At 30.6% G+C, this 21,134-nt stretch overlaps 2 protein-coding genes across 21 annotated transcripts in view; one reads left to right on the forward strand and one right to left on the reverse strand.

The window, feature by feature from the left end:
- The window catches only part of LOC148614286 (protein phosphatase 1 regulatory subunit 12A-like), a 65,886-nt gene extending 48,525 nt beyond the window's left edge, over nucleotides 1-17,361 (forward strand). For 12 of the 16 annotated variants that reach the window (XM_088588327.1, XM_088588325.1, XM_088588330.1 and 9 more), the window contains 5 exons: nucleotides 2,481-2,609; nucleotides 3,705-3,722; nucleotides 6,128-6,274; nucleotides 6,769-6,819; nucleotides 11,928-17,361. In XM_088588327.1, coding sequence (XP_088444453.1) covers nucleotides 2,481-2,609; nucleotides 3,705-3,722; nucleotides 6,128-6,274; nucleotides 6,769-6,819; nucleotides 11,928-12,014 — 432 coding nt within the window. In that variant the 3' untranslated portion in view covers nucleotides 12,015-17,361. Of the gene's footprint in view, nucleotides 1-2,480; nucleotides 2,610-3,704; nucleotides 3,723-6,127; nucleotides 6,275-6,768; nucleotides 6,820-7,841; nucleotides 7,929-11,927 lie in introns of all 16 variants that reach the window. The other 4 variants (XM_088588317.1, XM_088588328.1, XM_088588316.1 and 1 more) reach the window with 3 other exon arrangements.
- Nucleotides 17,362-18,211: 850 nt separating this feature from the next.
- Nucleotides 18,212-21,134, reverse strand: part of LOC148614287 (inositol polyphosphate 5-phosphatase OCRL-like) — a 37,486-nt gene continuing 34,563 nt past the window's right edge. For all 5 annotated transcript variants that reach the window (XM_088588337.1, XM_088588335.1, XM_088588336.1 and 2 more), the window contains one exon: nucleotides 18,212-20,494. In XM_088588337.1, the coding sequence (XP_088444463.1) occupies nucleotides 20,337-20,494 (158 nt within the window). In that variant the 3' untranslated portion in view covers nucleotides 18,212-20,336. The remainder of the gene's footprint in view (nucleotides 20,495-21,134) is intronic.

Consider the following 21,134-nt stretch of genomic DNA (forward strand, 5'->3'; position numbering starts at 1 on the left):
TTGAAAAATTGAGCATAACACTACTTTAACCTGCCAACAGAACTCTTCATCCCAGTCAGATTATCATGATATACTTGGTTTATTATTGTAAATATGGCTGAGATACATAGATACTTTTGAAAAATTTAGCCTGTTATTTGACTTGACGTGCCTATGGAATTTTTGTAGTCACATGACTATAACAAGACAATGAATCCAAAACTAACATTTGTTTCTGTATCACTAACTACAAAAGCATTCTAGGGGAGGATTCTGGAAATAGAGAGGATATTTTCCCCACTTCATCATATTTGAGGCTTCTGAAATTAAGAGTAGAAACTTAATATTTTCCGTGACTTTTGAAGCTTCTGAAACTTAAGGTGGGACTCTTATAATTTGAACTTAGTTGTGGTTGCTCTGGTTTCTCTTGACATTTGACCTTTCATTCTTGATCATATTGTGGTAACCCTCTATATCTCTATTAAATCCCAGTGTAAATTTAGAAACTTTACCCCCTTGTTTTTACCTCTGAAGTTATTGATGATAAATACAGTGATCGGTGAGTCATCCATTGCCTAATTAAAAGAGAATTTTCTCTTCATGTTTATAGCTCAGACAAAATATCATTATTCTTGGAATATATTCTGCACTCAACCACTTACATTCATAGTTCTTGGAAAATACAGATGCTGACTATGTACATCTGATGTAAATTATTGTAAACAATGTGCCTCTCTGTGTGTCTTAATTTTGCAATTGACAAAAAAGGGGGATGGTTTGCTAAACAATGCTCTGTATTAGAAATAAAAGGAAATTATTCATGGGAATGGTGTTACTGTGTTGAAATTGCGAGAATGATTTAGCAATGTCTGATTTATGCTTGATTTATCATCAATTTAGTTACATTTATTCTTTTTTACAATTTAGTAATAGACGGCTGACATATGATTTCAAATTTATACACAAGATCTTATGTCTTGAAATGTTTTCAAATTTATACATGTTGTTATGAAAGTATGTAACCTTTGACCTCACTTGAACCTGATCTTCAGTAACAACAATCTATAATCTTTCATCAGAATAGTTATTAGTATGACAAGGTCATTGTCCTGTAATGATTATATTTACAAAAAATGTTCTTAATAAGCATGGAATAGCTCTTATAAATTTAAACAAAAAGATGCTCTAACTTAGTACAGAAATCTTTTTGTTCAATTTTCGGCTTCAGTTGATAGAAAAATTAGACTGATTTTAAACTCAAGTGTATTAATTACCCCTAGAAATAGGTAATTCTTTAAATAAACTTCCTTTTGTTATTGAAATTGACAACTATAGTTCAGAAATTTTGTATGACTTCAATAATTGTCATAATTTTACTAGGACAATATGATTGAAACAAGGGTGAGTGGTATTAAACTTATTCCATTATTATTTCAATTCTGTTCAGCAGATTGTGAGCTTTGTTTACTTTATTGCAATCCTAGGTAAAAGTTTTTGCAAAATGTAATCTGTCTCTTATGTAGCATGATCATATTTTTAGGAATCTAGGTACTAAACACCTGTAACCTCAGTTGTCATTTTTATTGTGAAAGTCATATTCCTGTTTACTGCGCTTGCTCATTATTTTGATGTTTGATTGTCTATAAAAGGATTCAAGTTTTGTTAATACAAAATATATATATGGACGTATGATTGAAACCTGCTAAATGTCAATGTGTAAATATAGGCTGTGATAGAAAAGTGTTGCCCTCTACGATTTTATCCTGAGTGATCGGTCAATCTTTTGATAGATCTATATTATTGTCTGTCTGTCTGTCTTGTTCATGTTCCAAACCTCCTAATTGTTTTTTAAGGATTACTATTTCTTCTAGAAGAATGTTAGTTTAATTTAGCACCATTCCATTCTCCTTGTCTTATAAGTTTTTTCCCCTGCCACAAAGTATTAAAAAAAAACTGTGTCAGTTCATCCATTCATCACACTTTGTGGAGGCAACTCCTTGAAAACCATTCAACAGATATGGTTCCAATTTTGTAAGGTAATGGGACTTTTTGAATTTGTACATAATTCAGTATATGAACACATTGCGGATGCAACTCTTTGGAAACTGCTCAACAGATTTTGTCCAATTTTTTTGGGATTGTTAATCACAATATATAGTGAATCATATTATGCCCCCATTTTGATTCTACAAATTTAACAGGAGCTATGGGGCTTTTGCACTTCAAATTTTTGCAGTTGTATGGGACATATGGCTACATGTAGCAATCTTGCTTTTTCAGAGACATTGAATTCCATTTAATGAGGATAGCTTAAGATCTGTATTAAGCTCCAACACTTCTTGAAATAAACAGCAGCCAAAAAGACTGTTTATAAATAAAAAAAAACTATATGTAATCAACTGTTTTGTCTGTGTTTTTTTACAACCAATGGAAAAGTTCAGGCATTTAGATTTCATTTTCAAAGACTGATATATTAATTGTTAAGTGTCCCTCTCTTTCAGAACTCATACTCAGGGAGATACAACTCAACATCAGACATAGCATCATCTGATCGTTTCAGTCACAGAACAGACAGACCTAGCTCATACCTGGGCTCATCTACATCAAACTTAAATACAGATTACAAAAAGGTAAGGACAATAAATCAGTAACAGACAGATCGTGCTCATACCAGGACTCATTTACATCAAATACAGATTACGTAAAGGTTATGACAGTAAATTTATGACAGACAGACCTAGATCATACCTTGGCTCATATACTTCAGACTTAAATACAGATTACAATAATGTAATGGCAATAACTCTGTAATGGACAGTAAGAGTAATAACTGTTATGGACAGACCTGGGCTCATCTAATCAAACTTACATACAGATTTACTAAAAAGGTAAGGGCAGTAATTCTGTAGTAGTCAGACCTAGCTCATACCTGAGGTCATTTACACCAAACTTAAATACAGGTTGCATAAAGATAAGAGAAACAACTCTGTAACAGACAGACTTAGCTCATACCACAGCTCATTTACCTCAAATTTGAATACAGATTACAAAAAGGTAAGGGCAGTAACTCTAAAAGACAAGCATATCTCATACCTAGGCTCATCAATAATTCTAGACCAAATTTAAATACAGATCACATGAAGGTAAGGGCATCTACATCAAACTTTAAAGGTAAGGGGAATTACTTGGTAACAGACAGATCTGAAGTGATATCACACTGTAATTGCCTTAGGCTTATACAATTGGTCTTCTTACATTGCAAGATAGATTGGTGCATAATCTAATATGCAAATTGATTCACTGAAAAAAAGATTGGACTGACTACCTAGAATTAGGCTCATCTATCCTAAGTTACAAGGAAGAAGAGTAACTATATCAGATGAACTTAAGGTCATAGGGGTCAAGAAAGAGATTATTAAGGTAAAAGAATACAGGTCTTTGGAAAGAAAATATCTTTGTTGCAGGTATTGTTTTCTGATCATTTTATTCCCCTCCAAACTTTTTAAAATAAAAAATGTACCAATCACAAAAATTTATTGGGAGAGTAAACACAGATACTCTGGAAATTTTCACAGTTTTGAATTTTTCATTACTCCTCAAATCAAATGATAATGTTCGACAAAGAAAATATTCATGACTGCTTAAGTTTTGAGCAAAGTTTTAAAATGATTGATTTGGGGAAAAAATTACACAGAATTTATTAAAATTAAAATTTAATGTTTTAGTTGAACTACTTTGTACAGGTAAAATGATGTTAGTTTTTATCAATTCACTTGCACTGGAATTTCTCTACAGTTGTTTTTTTCTCAAATCTAACATTTCTTACAACTGCCAGATACTGAGACAAGAGTATTCTTTGATCTGCAAAAAGCATGAATTGTGAATGGTTCTGTTTCTCTGATTAAAAAGTCAGATATGCATGTCTTTGAATGTGGATTCAAATCTGAAGCACATGGGGAAACATTAAAGAATGGATTAATTCAGGTTTCAATATAGGGGCTGAATTAGTTTGATATTTTGAGCCAGTAATTTTTATACATAAATATACATGTATGTTATTACTGAGTTAATAAGTAGAAATGAAATTTTGAAACATGTTGGCAGAAAATGGATTATATGTTTTATTTGTGGGGAACTTTGGCATTTTGAAAATATCAAGTAACTACGTAATGACAAAAGCTACCGGCTGATATTTACACATTGTTCAAACATACAACAGGCAGTAGATATGTTAATTAGTTCACACTGGTAGCAATTGTATTTTATTTTCATCCCATATCTTGGGAGGAAGGTGTGAAAATTAAGTAATTATTTCAATAGTACCTTTATATATGTTTTCACTATATTTTGTAGGTAGACATGCATACACTGTGCTGTGCATCAATATTATTTCTTTGATCTGTATTTGCTTTAATATGAAGACACAAGAAGTACATTTTGCTGTTAAGGAACTTTTTTGTGGAAAACCAAATTTTATGTTTTCTTCATTCTTAAGTCAATTCACATCAAATTCCCAGTAAAATGTAGAATTTCCCATGGAATCTCACATCCTTTAACAGAAGTTTCTCTAAGGACAAAGTGGCAAACAATAGAAATTTATACCCACAATTTAAAGGTCCGGAGCAGTAGTTGATGTTCTCTTCTTCACTTTCTACCTATAGACACAAATTCTTCTAGGTCAAATTGTGTATTGCAACACTAAGATTACCACATTAGAAGATGATGCTAATTACCAGAAGCAGTCCCTGTCACTTGTTATCTCTTGTTCTCTATGCTATTTCTGTCTTAGTAATGAATTGTGTAAGAGGAATGTGTATGTTTTCACTCTCTACTGGTCTGTCAGTCTGTGTACATGTACCTAGGAATTTTACTTCCTTTGTCTTGTATTGTTGTCAAATATTTTTCAGATTATTATGTAATGCTCCTTTGTTTTGATCGATGTATTATTGTATACTGTCTGTCTGTACATTATCCAATACTGTAAAGAAAAAAAATATGTTGAGGGATTTTTAAAATGGCTTTTTGGTACTATACTTATGTTAATGGAAGAAGTTTTTCATCATGTTCCAATTTTTGTTATTTTCTAAAATGGATCTATCAATATTGAAGAAGGGGTGGGTGTGTTTCATGCTTTGGCTCAGCTGGTCTTTGTTTTCTTTTCCCCTTTACCAACATTTTAGGTCCCTTCATCATGGAGATGAATATGCTGTTTGTCAATTAACAATTTTTCATTAACACATTTTTCCTTTGAAACCAATGAGAATTTTGATGAAGCTCTATGTGGTCTTAGTACAATTTTGACATGCTAGTACCTTATTTCAACATGTGTTGTTTTTTTTTTTTTATTGGAGGGTCCAAAAATTTTATCAGTTTTCTGTGAATTGAGCATACAGAAATCTTATGGACATTCAATTTCATCTTAAAGGTCCTTTTTGCTCAAGCACAAATCTTAAGTAGCACTCAAGCTAAGAATCATGCAAAATGTGATTCATGGGTAAAAAGCCTACATATTTTTATTTTTGATATTTTATTTGAAATGCCATAGTAAACTGAAATAAACATGTGGTTTTTCTTATAACCCGTGCTCATAGGAGATAAAAATTGTATAGAATGCACTGTAGAATTCAAAATTAAGGGAGATAACTCTGTAAATGATACTCAAATACAATAGAATCTACTGGATTTTCAATGTTGATTATCTCCTAAGAGCAGGCAGATTTGAATGAATAAGTACACATTTCATAGTATAGACCCATAAAACAATTTAATTACAAAAATAAAAATATGTAGCCTTTTTTGGGGTGTATCGCATTTTTCAGATTTTGCATGATTCTTACAAAGACAGCTACTTACATCTTTTATGATTCTAAATTGGTGTAAATTTAATAAAACATCACAAGTTGTATATCCAGGCTTTTATACAGACATACATTTTCATAATTAGTTCTTTTTGGTTGTGAACATGTTTAATGCTTAATGTATTGATGAAGTTATTGCTGCCTTGATTAAATTTCTTTAATTTTGATGTTACATTTCAGTTTTGTGTGATGTACTTGTATCGTTTTCTTCTTATCATGATAGCATACTTATACTTTAATTAAGGTGTGAATAACTTTCCCGAAATGATCATATACTTTCCTGTTTTCAGCTTTATGAAGATGAAAAATCCAATACTGAAAGATTAAAGAAAGAATTAGAACAAGTGAAGAAAGAACTGATAGAATCAAAAGCTGAATTAGACAGACTTATCAAACGAAATGAAGCCAACAGATTAGCAGATACCCAAGATAAAAGGGTATAAAATTCTTATTGTATAACAGCCACAGTAATACCCAACAGAAACAGAACTATTGAGTGCCATTTACAACAGCTTAAGTCCTGAGAATTGAAGTTTGGTTTGACAAAAATCACTTAATTTTTTGTTCCATTCTCCCCTTCATGTTCAGCTTATATTTTATAATGGTTATCGTTTTTGAGAGGATGTCCACTAGTATTTTACATACATATACATTACATTGGAACAAAAATTCAGTGGGATCAATTTTACCATGTGCCACCCATATCATAGGATCTGCCTGATTTTTACATGGACAGTCTCTTAAAAGGGTCTGTTTCTTATTATCTTTATGTTATTCTTGACAAGTAGCATTTCCTTTTAGAAAATGTGTTTGTTAGTTTTGCATTACAAAGGATGTGGTCTCTGGCTATTTGTTAATATATGTTTTAGTTCCTGTGAGTTATGCTGCTTCATTGGTTTGATGTACTTTATGATATCTGTGCTTTTTTTAGGAGAAGAGGGCTTTAGAAAGAAAATTATCAGAATTAGAAGAAGAGTTAAAGGTAATGTTTTGCTGAAGTATTATATATGTAACACACATAGCCACATCTATAGTCTAGCCATCACATTTTAACTGGGTCACTGATTCTATATCACTACTGGGCTTTTAGTCTCTTCAAAAATACAGGCATCTGTTAACTGTACTATGTGGTGTACTGTTTTCCACATTTTTTGTAATAAAATCCATTCTTATAAAAATTAAACATCATGAATACTTCCCTTCAGCTTTAAGTGGAAATTGTACTCACCAAAACTGATGGTTTTGCAGTGTTTCTATAGGTTATACAATTGGAATAGTGTTGGATTAAACATGAATAGATTTTAGAGAAAAATGCAAAGAAGCTATAAGAATTAGTATTTTACATCAGTTGAAAGTGTTAAGTTAATATGTTTGTGGATAATTACCTTCAGTTTTGGGTTTTTTTTATGAAACAAGCCATGACAAAATCAGTTTGAGCTGTGAAACCTTGTTCCACAAATTTGATCATATTAAGTCATTATGGAAGTTTTTTTTTTTTTTTTTTTTTTTAATAATTCCTTTTTAATTGTTAAAGGATATTAGTTTTGAAATAATACGTTGATAGTATACCTATGCTTTTTTTCATTTTGCCATGTCATTTGATAGGGAAAAAGTTACCTGATTTTAATGCTTTATTGATTTTGGAACTTTCAATATGACCTTGACAGTTACATGTGCAGAAAAATACAGAATTAAAAAAATAGAAGTTTTAGTATATACCCACTTGCAAAGTTGGGGGTATATAGTGATAGTTTACTTTGTTATACAGTACTACATAAATATTTATTTTGTTATAACAAAATGGATTGATTACCTCACCTTAGCCAGTTATGCAACCTTCCCCACTGCTCTGGCCAATTCCAGTGTTTCATGCTACATTATTTGATTACCAGAACAAGGAAAAGCAGGGAAAAGGAAGTATATCTTTAAAGGGTAGAGTTACTTCCCATGGATATTTATCTCCCTTTCTGATTCTGTGTTACATGCAACCTTATTATCTTACAGCATATGGACAAAACTAAAGCAGAAAATAAGAAACTAAAAGAGGAAAATAGGGCATTAACTCGAGTGATATCGAAACTGTCCAAATAGGTAAATCCTCACTAACTCCGCGCATGTACATATCTGGAATTAGCAAAATAGATCCGACAGCATGTTGTTTTACTAATTTCACATTCACTTTGTTTTCACTGTTGCTTCCAGTGTTTTTGAATTGCCAAGGATTTATTTTAGGAAATTCAAGGGTTGTTTTACTGCCTAAACTTTCCAGGTATCCTCTGAATGTGTTAGTTTTATAAGTTTTTTATGTATTTTTTTTTCTTTCCAATTTGCAGTATCATGTTCAGTTGTGTTTGTTCTGTATTGTAGCTTTTGGTTGAGTTGTGTTTTTGCATATACTGTTTGGTTTTCCATGGTTTTTGTTTATATATGTGAAGAGCTTGTATAAACAGACTGTTTTCAATTTTGTGGGTTAAATTTTTATACAATATACTCATGTAGATAGTTAACATATATATATATATATTCTGTTATGTGGTGTTAATTTTTCTTCCCACTTTCTCATTCTTATATTTTTTTTAAATGCACATACTTTGAAGCAGGTATTTACATTAATATTCCAGCATTTATTGACAATTAGAAATAAATTGATACATTGTAATGATTTTTATAGTAGAATTTTTGTTGTTGTTGTTTAAGTAATATGAAATGACAAACTATTTTTTTTTTCTGTGTACCAAATAGTTATGATCCCCCCTCCCCACTTTGGTAGGTAGACATATAGTTTTTTTCCCCTTTGGTCTGTCTTTACATCCATCACATTTCTCCAAGTGCGACTCCTCAGAAACTACTATTTAGGACACGCTATGTAGTTGTGCATATTACCAAGATTTTATTATCCAATGAATGTTGTGGGAGTTGAACCCCATTGAACTTTGGAATGGGGGAGTCTTGTGTTTTTGAAGGCAAAAATCAAACTTAAATTGTACATTGTTTTACACTTCTTCTATTATAAAAGAGGTGTATCTGTAAGATGTGTATGATCCATGGTATGTATTCCAAGAAAATAGCAATTAATTGAATTGAGAGTTTTCAGTCTAGCTATTCAATTTAATGAATGCAGTGACCTTTTTTGGAATAACAGTTTGCTCATCATCATGAGTAAACCAGAAACTTTCTGATGTATCTGCTAGCATCAAGTTGGAATGAATAGCATTATTGATTTAGGCAATGTTCAGGTGAATCCACTTTTTAGCAAAATTCTGCTATTTTAAATCTGGATTTTATTGTTACGATTCTTTTCTTTACTGAATATTTACTTCTGATATGGCCAATTTCTGCTTAGTTTGTTGACCTTGTAAGATCGTCCCTGGTTTTAAAGGAATCGAGTTATATTATTGATAATTCAGGTATTAAATCTTTGGTAGTGATCAGACTGGCATTACCAACAGTTAATTAACTCTCATTTTATCAAGAAACAAAATAGCTCTTTGTATGAACAATGAATGTTTTATTTATGTATTTGTGATAATAGATTTTGGAAATAAGATAAACTTGGTTGATACAACAGTATTAATTGATTCCAGTAAGTTTTACTCCAGAATGCTAGAGTGACAAAAAAGGAAACTAATTTACCGCTCACTTGTGCTCCTAGGAGCCTTTGCTGCTCTCACAGTTAGATCTCCTTTTACATATTTAATATCAGTTTACTTGTGCCCTCTGAAGTCTACAAAATTCAGTCTTTTTTTTTATTATTTCTGCTCAGAAGTGAAGTATAAGTCTTATGTGGAGAATTACTGCTCACATTTGCTTCAGAGTGAATATTGTATAGGATTATTGCTCTGAGTAGTCTTTTTGGTTGATATTTACATGAAACAGCACAGTTGTAAAACTTGTAGATGTGACTGCGATGAAACTTCCTTAGTGCTTTGGTTTATAAGGGAGATAATTCAACCTTGCTAACAAAAATGAATGACAACGAATATTGAATGTATGTCTGTCTATTCATTCTTGCTTGATAAATTGTTTTATGAGTTTTTTATTTGTGTAACTCCTTCCTCTTCAAGTTAGTGTGAAAATGGATTTGAATTTTCGTTTTCTAATTTATTGGAAGATATGAGATTTGTACATATGTATGGATTTTTTTTTACTACAAACAACTAATTTGTTTTCAATTTTTCTGACTTATTGGACAGTCCTTTACCTACACTTTCACGGTTTTTTTTCTCATCAGAGCAGAGTCTTTTATTTTATATTAATTACTTAAGTACAGTGCATGCTATGTTCATATTTACTTGGTACCATTTTCTATGTGCTGCTACTTTTAATGGTATCTTTGGGCCAAATTAGTTTACAAAATGTTTGGTTGATATGTAGCAAAACATCTAGTGTAAAATTTCAGCTGCTAATTTCAGATATGTATACAATCAGTAGTTAGTGGAGATTTGAGTATTCCTCACTGCTCTATTTTAGTGGTTATTCTTTGACCCAATTGAATATTGGAAATATCTTAAAGACTCCAAATGTATTTTTTTTTAAATTTACTTGAAATTATAATCTTAGTATATTTTAAAAGGTATTTCCTCAGACTTCAGGTCTTCAAAATTCTTCAGAATTTCAAATATCAAATTTCCTCAAATCCTTAATTTTTTTCTTAAATTTTCAATTTTGTGTGATCTGATTGGTTGAAAATGAATTTAGAAAGGATTTGGAGATATCTGAAATTTGGAATTTTTCATGGAACCCTTTTTACACTGATATGGTTATGGATATTTGTCCAAGCTAGATGTTGTATTGCAGTGTTGCGAGATTCTGGCAATTGGTGAAACAGTAAAAAAAAAATACACACACACACACTCTGCCATATATTATCTTTAAAAATGGATAGTATTTCCAAAGATAAAGATCTGCACTATAAGTTCAGTAGTTGTAAATTAAGGTCAAATGATTGTCAATTTCCATGATAACAAGAACTTACTCTAAACATGGTCAGTTTTATAGTGTTAGATGTGCATGTTTCAGATTTTACCAATTATGCCTGATTCATACAGATACTTGCATTTAAATCTCAATAAGTTCTTTTATTCCTTGTTATAACTTTGTCTTCATTTGATAGCATTTTATTCTATATATGTGTATTAACATTTCTTGATTTTCATATGACTGGTTGTAATTTCTGGTAGACACTTGGTTTTCATACAATATAGTATTGGTGAAAGGATCTATATGAATTGGATCTATAAGATTTCGTACATACCTCAAAAGAATTTTTAGATTGTGTCCTTAACAATTTAGGTAACATGTATCTTCTAAGACTTTGTATGCATTGCTTAGATTGTGACTACTAATTTCCGTAGAGTTTAATCCTCTTTACATTCTATTTTACACCGAATCTAACCATGTGTAGAAAATTTGGATTTATTTTAGTTGGTCCAAATTTGGGATCATTTTGTGCTGGAAACCTGTGTCAAATTACAATCCCAACTTGTTGATGTATCAGGCTAGTAGTGTCTCTACTTGCCCAAACTGGTCATTGTCTTACCAAACTGTACCTTTATGGAACATTATGTACAATTCTTCAATGTATTTTGCTTTGTGTTAGGTGTTTTATTCTTTGTTTTATTTGTGTTGGCTTGTAATGGATTAGTAGTGAATACATATTGACTCTCAGCCCTAGGAATTACCAGGTAGGATTAAGTTAAAAGTAACACATAAAAAATAATGAATCTGTTCCTCAGTGAAATCAAGACTTACTTCACCGTGATTTATGTCACCCTGATAGTGTTACTTTACAATTGCTGTAAACCTACTAATTTTCACGTTGGACAGAAAACTGCGAAAAATAATACCTGCAAAATTTATTTTAACACTATATCATGCTAAATATTGTTTTTTAAAAACGAGAAAATTGATACCGGTGAATATTGTCACTTGATAGAATCTGCAAAAATTAATATGTTTACAGTATGTCTTTACTCTAATACAGACTGAACCAACACGGCTTAAGTCTAAAAGAAATAGGTATTATGTCTATAGATAAAAAATATAATATTCTTAATTAATTACTGAAATGGAGTCTATCTTATTTTTCAGAAAATGGATTTATTAAAAGAAGACAATCGTCGATTAAAAGAAGAAAATGGTGCATTAATTCGTGTGATAAGTAAACTGTCTAAGTAGGTCAAAGGTCACAGTATTACCATAGCTGTCGGAATGAATGTCTAGGTCATTGATATGTTTTTCGCAATACGGATCTACAGAAGTTTCATTGGATGATTCTTGAAACAGCTTTTGCAATTATCATTTGATCAAAACTTTTTGATGGAAACCTCCTTAATTTCCCTGTACTCACTGCCTTTTGCTTTTCTGCCTACACTTCTTGTGGTCTGAACTCTGTTTAAAGTAAGGGCTGTAACTCTTTTAAAAGTGTAATTGTATGTTGTTCAAGACTGCATATATTGACTCATATAAAGTGTAGACTTAAGCTAAGCAATCATAAGCTTATTTTTGGATTGATCTGTTGACTAAGTGAGTTATTGCCCCTTATTCTGATTAATTACACTGTAAGAAAGTCTATGAATTTCTGTTGTAACTTGTAATGTGATATGATGTAAATTATTTACCTTGATAAGTCTTCCTGACCAATTCAATTTGCTTTGAAATAGATACTTCAGAGATTTTTTTTTTTTCAGAATTTGCTGGTTGTAAGCTATGTTGCTTTTACAGGAATGGCTTGTTCTCTTATTGTATCACTTTCTCATTGAAAGCTGGTGCTCCAAAATGATATAACTTTCAGGATACATCTCAGTATTGTTAAAAAAAACATTTTTGTGTACATGAAAATGCATTGAGATTTAAAGGTGCAAACTATTTGTTAAAGAGTTGAAGTTCCTTAATTGAATTGATTTGTATCTGAAAAGGAATCCAATCTTTAATGTTCATTATTGCCTGTTGGAATAGGAGAAACTATTCAGTTTGTTGGAATAGGATAAAACTATTCCGTTTGTTGGAATAGGGTAAAACAATTCAGTTTGTTGTAATCAATTTATTTTATAGAAAAATGTTAGGTTGATCTTATTCATACTTCCAAAGAAATTGAAGTTTTATGGAAAGTTGTCTTACATAATAAACACTCTGGATTTTACTTTGGTGGCTACATAATTTTTAGGTTTAATTTATTATATTCACAAAGTTGATCAATTGTTCAATTGCTGTCACAGTTTTATGTATTAATTTTTTTTTACCTTTTAACAAAAACAGGAATTGAGCAAAATTTATAAATGATTTTCAAAAATCTTTTTTTTCTTTTTTTTTTCGGATATTACATTACAAAATTGCTTTCTTCAAAGTTTCCAGCCATTCAATATTCAATCAAAAACTTGTTAAGAACAATACCCAGGTTGTATAATTGAAATTATTAAATGAAATGTAATTTTACATATATAGGTGTATAGCTGTTTTAGTATCGTAAAGTGTTCTGTATTCTCTATTATATAGACTAACTTTCTTCACTCACTGTCGTAACTAACCACAACTGTCCTATTTCTTTACTTCCTGTGTGTAACATTTGTCAAAACAACGAATGAAGCAGAAAAATATGAGTTCATAGGATTTCGTTATATTTTCGATGCAGACATCTGAAGTCAGGAAAGATGATGTCAGTTTTCGCAGACAAAAAACATGTGCAATTTTAGCAAGATGCTAGTACCAAATTTAAAGTTTTTCATAAAAAGGCATGATCTAAAATTGTGAACTAGTTAAGATGATAATATTGTATTTCTGTCATCAATGAATGAATTGATTGTTGATGACAGTGTTAGCTATAGCATTGTATGTAGAAGTCATATTTTAAATACTTTTCTAGATATAAATGAACGATTTCATTGTAGCTTTGATATTGTGTGTGCTTTATAAGCTACGGGAAGTATGTTACTAGGATACTGATCATGTTTACCTATTATCTCTCCTTATGTTGGTGCTACTATGGTTACAAGTCTCCATAGCAACAGTTGTGTTTATTGTGATAACTGAATTTAAACAGTGTTTGTATGAATGAGATAATTCTGGTGATTTGAGGAATGTTCCCATACTAGATATAACAGTCATCAATTGTGCAATTATTTTTACTGTCAAGGGAAAAAGTCAGAAGAATGTTATAACATAGTCATCGTTTATTGCATGGTTAATATTATTTCTGATTTTTTTTTTTTTACTTTTTTTAGCATATTTTTTGTAAGGATTTCATTATATCCAAACTTACTTTTGGCAAAATGTTTTCAAAACATTTTTTTCATTTTTTTTTTTTTCTTGCTTTTGTAGAACCAAAAAGGAAGATGGTCAAGTAAGATATCTTTGATTTTCTCCTTAGTAAAATAGATGTTTATTGAAAACAGTTACTTGTATTAGTTCCAAAGACAGATTTTCAATTGGCCAAATTCAATTGTGAAAGGGACACAACTCTTTCAAATTTCAAGTTTCTACAATATCTAGCATCTTGTTCTAAAATAAATAGGTCAACATGTTGGAGAAATCATTTTTTCTGTATTCCTTATTTTGAGAAATTCTCCTTGACTTCATTTCCAGTGACAAGTTTTGAATGTTATGACCTGAGTGCTTATTTTGAACTGTAGTGCTGTGTACATACAAAGGCCAGTTGAGATTACTTGTTGTACATATGTAAATATTATCTATTGTAAATACTAGGATTGTCCTATTTATTATATAGAGAGATCTCAGTGTGAAGTGTTATTACATGTACAGCTCAGGAAAGAATAGAAGTAGTATATCAGATAGTATCTTGAGTTTTGTCCCCCCCCTTTTTTTCTTTAAAAAAAATCCAGTCTTTCAAAGCATTAGATGATAATTGTATACTATATTTATATGTTAATTATTATATGGTCTGAAACATCTTTAGTAGCTAGCTATGATTAAGCTTTTCCAAGATTGTCTTATTACTTATACAAGATATTTTTACTTTTTTTATGTTTTGACAAGACAAGTAAAAATATATTCAGGCTGATATTATTGCTGGTGACTAAAATGTAATGATCATTTTCATGGATTTAGGTATGACATGCGGTATAGATGGTATGATAGCTTATAAACATAACTCTTAGGTTCTAATTTGTCTCTTAGATAAATTACTGACGATCAAAAATAAAATGAAATTTAAATATTGTTTATAAGTGATCTCATGCATACCTTAATTTATGAATGTGAAATACTTCAACCCAATTTTTTCTGTGAACATGACCTTATATCTAAATATTTTTTGGTCATGTCCATTAGAAATGGTGGTGGAAAGTAATCAGAGGACAGAAGTGAAAGATGGTTCAAAATTCGTTCAATTTTATGCATGAATTTATGAAATTCTACTTGATAGAGTGTAGAACTTTCATTCATTTCAGTCCAATGAATGACCTGTATAGAGTCAGGTCTCAGGAATATTGATCTGGCCATGTAGTATTGTATATGACTGTTTAACACATTAACTTTCAGATTATAAACAGTAGTGTCATTAAGCTGGATACATGTGCTGGTTAATTTACATTTGTAAAGGACAGACACTACTTTTCATGGAATAAACTATGCTCCCGTCTGTAAAAAGATGAGATACAAATCGTCCTCTTCTTTTTTATGCATCCTAAGTAAAAAATTATTTTTGGACAAACATTATCCTAGCTATTTTATGACCTCTTTAGGTGACATGTTGGACTTAAAGTCTGTTTACTTTTTGATTGTTTTTGTCTTGCCCGTCATATACATAACTCCATTTTCTACTAATATTCCTGTTTCCATGGTAACCTTTGGTTTTGAGGCATATTTTGTACTGTTATTGTTGGGCTTTTATAACTTCCAAACTGTCTTAATCATGTTACATTAAAGATACATGTACATTGGATAAGATTAACTTGGGAGTTATATCAGACTGACTTGAACAGGTGAAGTTATGCCCCCTTGGATGACATGTTGGATCTTAGGAAACCATAGGTTATCAGGTTGTATTTTTTGTTTGTTTCAGTACTGTCGAAGATGTTAATCTTTATTTATTTTTTTACTGCTCTGCCGAAAAAACTGAACTCTAGGATGAATAGGTCATCATGGTATATAGTTGAGTCTTCCTGAGAAAAATCTATCTTATTTGGTTTTTGGTCATATTGGCTTAAACGTTTTTCGTACCTAAATTACTGTGTAGTAAAAGACAAACTTTCAATGAGAGGTTTTAGGGTAGCTAGTTTGATATCATAGTTTTCTCTGTTTTCAAAGTAGATGCTGCTCAAAAACAAGAAAAAGTACATGTATAGTTGGTTTTAATTCTTTTAAAATTTAACCAGGTTCTTTTTTATTCATACTGGCTTATCTCAAGCTGTAACTGTAACATTTGTTCAGTGGGCTTTATGCAATTTTTATAGACAATTGACCCATATTGTACATGTATCTAAGAGATGTGCCTGTTTTGGTTAAAAAAAAAATTTCAGGAGGGAGGGATACTTTTGCATATTTGATACCATGCCTGATGTCAGTTAAAATTGCTTGATCATAATCCCCTTATTTAGTAAATGATATTTTTATTTTTCAATTAGCAACCACAGCTCAAAGCTTATTTGTTTGCTTTTTCCATTTTGTTGCTTTTTATTGCTTGTTATGATCTCTGTGAGTAGTCATTTTATAAGAACACATGATCAGTGTATTGAACTGCCTCATATGACATGTTGGATCTGGGACTGGCATGGTATCTATAATGGTTTATAAAATATAAAAGAGAAAAATTTAAAAGAGTTATATTAAGTGGAAATTTCTGCCTTTTCAAGAGAACCAAAACAAAGCATTTTGGAAGGGCTTTACAGTCTTGTAAAACGTGACATTTTTTTTGTTGTCTTTAAATTAGTAACTCAGAAGGGGATAATTTACCTGCACCTATGAATTATGTAAATTAGTCCCATTTTCAAAATTTATTTGAATTATGCAATAAGTATTTACTGTTGTTGGAAATGTGAAATTGCTTGTTATGTTTGAATTTTTTTCTCTACTTTTGATATTAGTTTCTTCCCGCATTAATTATCAATTGCTGTACTGAGTAGATTTTTCAAGTGCCCATAATTTTTGTATTAAAAAATCAAAAAAATTAAACTTTGTCCTCTTTTTTTTTCTCCGTATTGGTAAGTGTAAAAGTTGTTGCATTAAAAATAGAAGTTAATTTTAACGAAAAGAAGATTGAATTTTAATTTGTCTGAGTAGTTTCAAGTCAAAAGAATTGACTGATCATAGTCTTATTTTGCAATTATAAATTGGCAGCATATGCATTTTATCTGCCTTCTTCCCGCATGGAAATATTCTTGCCTTATGTGTACTGTTGCTATGGAGACATTAACTTATTATTACAAGGGGAGATAATTTAGACTTGTAAGTGTTAATTACGTTAAAGCTAGGCCATTTCTGGCTCGTTGTGAATTATGTTATATAAATGTAAACTATGTAAAATAATTTAGCTCTAAACACTTAATAAATTGTTTATAAAGATGAAAAATTGCTTGACTTGTTTTATTATACCTCTGTGAACTAAGTTAGTCTACATCATGAATCCAAGAAAACCTAATTTTCAACTAGAACTTTTCCAAAACAAAAAAAAATAAAACTATATCCCCTACCGCTACAAAACAGGTCTCAGTGTGAAGCTACGTGTTCGCATACAGCACACCAACACTGTAACACTTCATTTTGAATATCTAGTATTAAGATAATGATGTATTCAACCTATCTGCTCAATTTAGACACAGGGCTTTAATTCTTTTTTTGGGGTTTCGATAGTTATATATTATCTTAAACAGAGGGATTTGTCAGAATTTCAGATTTTCTTATATGTCGCCTTTTCAAAATGCCATAGTAAATACTAGCTTTCAAATGAGTTAAATAATAAATATTTTAACAATTTACTGCCCCTTCATCTGGGTGAGCTAAAAGAAGTACTGAAGGTGGTTGGGAGTGGGAAAAAAAGAAATGACTGGTTATATAGTGAACTTTTTCCACCTGACTCCAGTTATTCCATTATTTCCAAATCTTAGCTACAACTTTTATTGGTATTTTCCTAATAGATTATTTATTGTTTAAGGAGTTGACAAAAAAATTCAATTTATCACCTTTTTATTATTTGCACAGCTCTTAGGCGAAGCTTTGTTTAAAATACGCATTGATATTCTATATCACAACATCAAGTATGAACATATTTCTTCATGAACTTCAGACCAAAGACATAAATTATCAAATAACCATGGTATCTATGTTTTTTGCTGTTTAGACTAACCAATTTAAACACTAAATCAATATTTCCATATGGAATTCAAAAGGACCCAGAAGCAAATGTAAAATGAAATCTTAAATAGTTCTTTTGATGCTTTTAATAATTACCACAGTAGCCAAACAAATACACATAATATGCATAAACAATGAAAGGACAGATAAGTTAACACTAAATATAAAATAATAAATATTAAAATGAAATAGATACAACTGGTTATAATTGTGACCTATGTACAAATCTAAATACTGAAGTACGTACTTATAATACACAAAACTTCTGAACATAAAATAAAAATAAATTGCCTGAGAACATAAACAAAAGTTACAATGAGGGATATTATTTAGTAGTATTTATACAGTCAAAACTGATCCCCCAATTTACAGTAAAACCTGTCAAAACTGATCTCCCAATTTACAGTAAAACCTGTCAAAACTGATCCCCCAATTTACGGTAAAACCTGTCAAAATTACACATCTGTTACAGTTAATTTCAATGTATTTTGAACCATTATAAACCAAACATCAGCATTAACTGAAAAGAACCAGACCAAATCGGATTTGGTTTAGAAATGTGTCCCTGTATTTAGTTCAGTTCCAGACAAGATATCCATGTAAGTTTCAAGAAAATACACATTTATCTGCAATTTTTATTTTGTTTATTTTCTGTTCATGTAAAGAAAAGGAATGGGGTGATTCTATGAAAATTAATCTTTTTTTAACTCAGTCAATGAAATGGGTGGTTCACTTTTAAAGGGAGGTAATCGGAGCAAAATTACTGAAAAATCATAATAAAAGACATTTGAAAAATAATAAGCGTTACCCGATAATGCAAAATTTTGCAAACTCGCACCAACAGAATTTTTCATAGACCATGAACAAATAGAACGCCAAAAAATAGCAATTAACAATAGGCATTTTACAAACATCATACTGCCCCTACAAATTAGTAAATATTAATAAGTCTTTACAAGAATGAGTCAATTAGCACTTAAAGGTTTAAATTGAGAAGGTCTATAATATAATGTATGCATGTTTTGTGAACATCTTTTTTCAAAAGAATCTATGTAGCATGGTAGAAAAGAAGGTTTAAATTAAACAAATGTAAGATGTACATGAAAATACAGGGACTAATAATTGATAAATGAAGCTACTACTACTTCTTTCAAGCTTTCATTGACATCTGCATATCTTGGTATTTTTTTGTTTGACTAAAACTACACTACATTTAATTTTTTCCGACCATCATAAAGTTTTTTTTACTATGAATGAGATTTTGCAACCTTACATAAATAGTGCCTATTTTCCTTAAAAAAATCACAGCTTACTTAGGTGTTTAATATCTAAAAAACTAATTTAAAATATGACTGTAAATGTCAAAATTGTATATTTACTTTCCAATTACTCAATATAGTATCTATTCCATTTCAAGAGTCAGCCTGTCCTTTATCTTGGTAGTCAGAGGTAAACTTAATTGTCAATAAGATTGTCAGCATTGTCTTTGGAGACTTTGATAATAGAAATCTTTCACAAAATGAAACTTTTATGTAACTTTACTTTAAAAGTATTTAGATCATGACACAAAATGAGGGGTTTGAGGGTTTCAGCCTTCTAATGGTAATCCATCACAAAATTAACTAGAACAAGATACACATCACGAAAAAAAAAAAACAAAAAACCAAATAATTATCATTCTTCAACATACACCAATATCATTTCCAATATCAAAATATATTGGAAGATTAATAGTTAAGAATATCACAATTAACAGTAAATGCAGCAGATCTTTACAAATAACCATGGCCATTTTCTGTCATTAATCTGATTTTCCTAAACACAAGCAAGTACATGAGTATAACAATTCCTATTGAAAAATTACAGGCTATTTCCTCAACAAGCAACAGCCTATCAAATGCATTAGTACTAAACAGGATTGGAAGTCAAAGTTCCACTTTCGTCATTCTAAGGAATCAATCAATAATGTTCTTCAAAGCTTTGAAAAATATACTTTTTTTCAATAACGATGAAAGGCAATCAGATAAAAACACTGTTCCACAGGTGAACAATTAGCCTTCTGAGAACTACATAAAATTGCAACTTTGAATGAATTTTAAAACATAAGACCAACTCCATAACAGAGAGGTCAGAAGCTGCCGAGACTTATAACATAGAAAGCAAATCCACAAATTTTAGTCTATGTGTGTGCCTTTATACATCGTCAATCTCATTTGACAGAAAGTGGTATACAAATGCTGCTCTTTTCATCTCCTCCTCTTTAGCAATGCTACGAACACTTCTTCCAGTCTGTGGTGAGGACGGTAAATAAAGTGTTTCTGGACGTAAGAAAACATCACCAAACAGAGATGCTGAAAAAGGAATAAAATGTATTTTAATGACTGTTTTCCATAACAAAAAAAAGTGATTTGCAAAAAGTAATTTCAGTTTAATATATGTGACTAGTTTCAAATATTTCCTTTATTAGCCAGATCTACCCAATCAGATGGAAATTGAAAGATGTGTAACCAAATAAGGTTAAAATAGTTTCTAACTGAAGATAAGTCATGTTCCTCATCTTTGAGACAATATTATTTATAATTTAGCTATTTGAGATTTTCTGGTACCAAAAATGTTTCACAAGATTTTGTAAATGGAAAGCATAAACTACCAGCAGTACATTTTCAGTAAGCATGTATATCAGTGAGAAAAAGAATTGATAAACCAAAAAAAGCAAAATAAAGTCTCTGGCTAGTTTCCAGTAAGATTTTAACATTACACTCTCAGAGGTGCATTTTTAATTCTTAACTTTAAGTTTGATGTCAATGTTATTCTTGCTATTTGTTTCCTAGTCTGTCACTTAATGGAATTATTCTAAAAACTAAAAAAAACAAAAACAAAACCCCAAAAATTCACCACAAAAAAAGCATGAAGATGTAAGCATTGTATTGCTAGGTAAGCCCAAACTTGTTCATGAAGTTGATATCCCTATGTCCCATCTATATAAAGCCA

The sequence above is a fragment of the Perna viridis genome, chromosome 6, assembly GCF_037379345.1.
Source record: "Perna viridis isolate PV_CMFRI_1.1 ecotype Kerala chromosome 6, ASM3737934v1, whole genome shotgun sequence".
Lineage (NCBI taxonomy): Eukaryota > Metazoa > Mollusca > Bivalvia > Mytilida > Mytilidae > Perna > Perna viridis.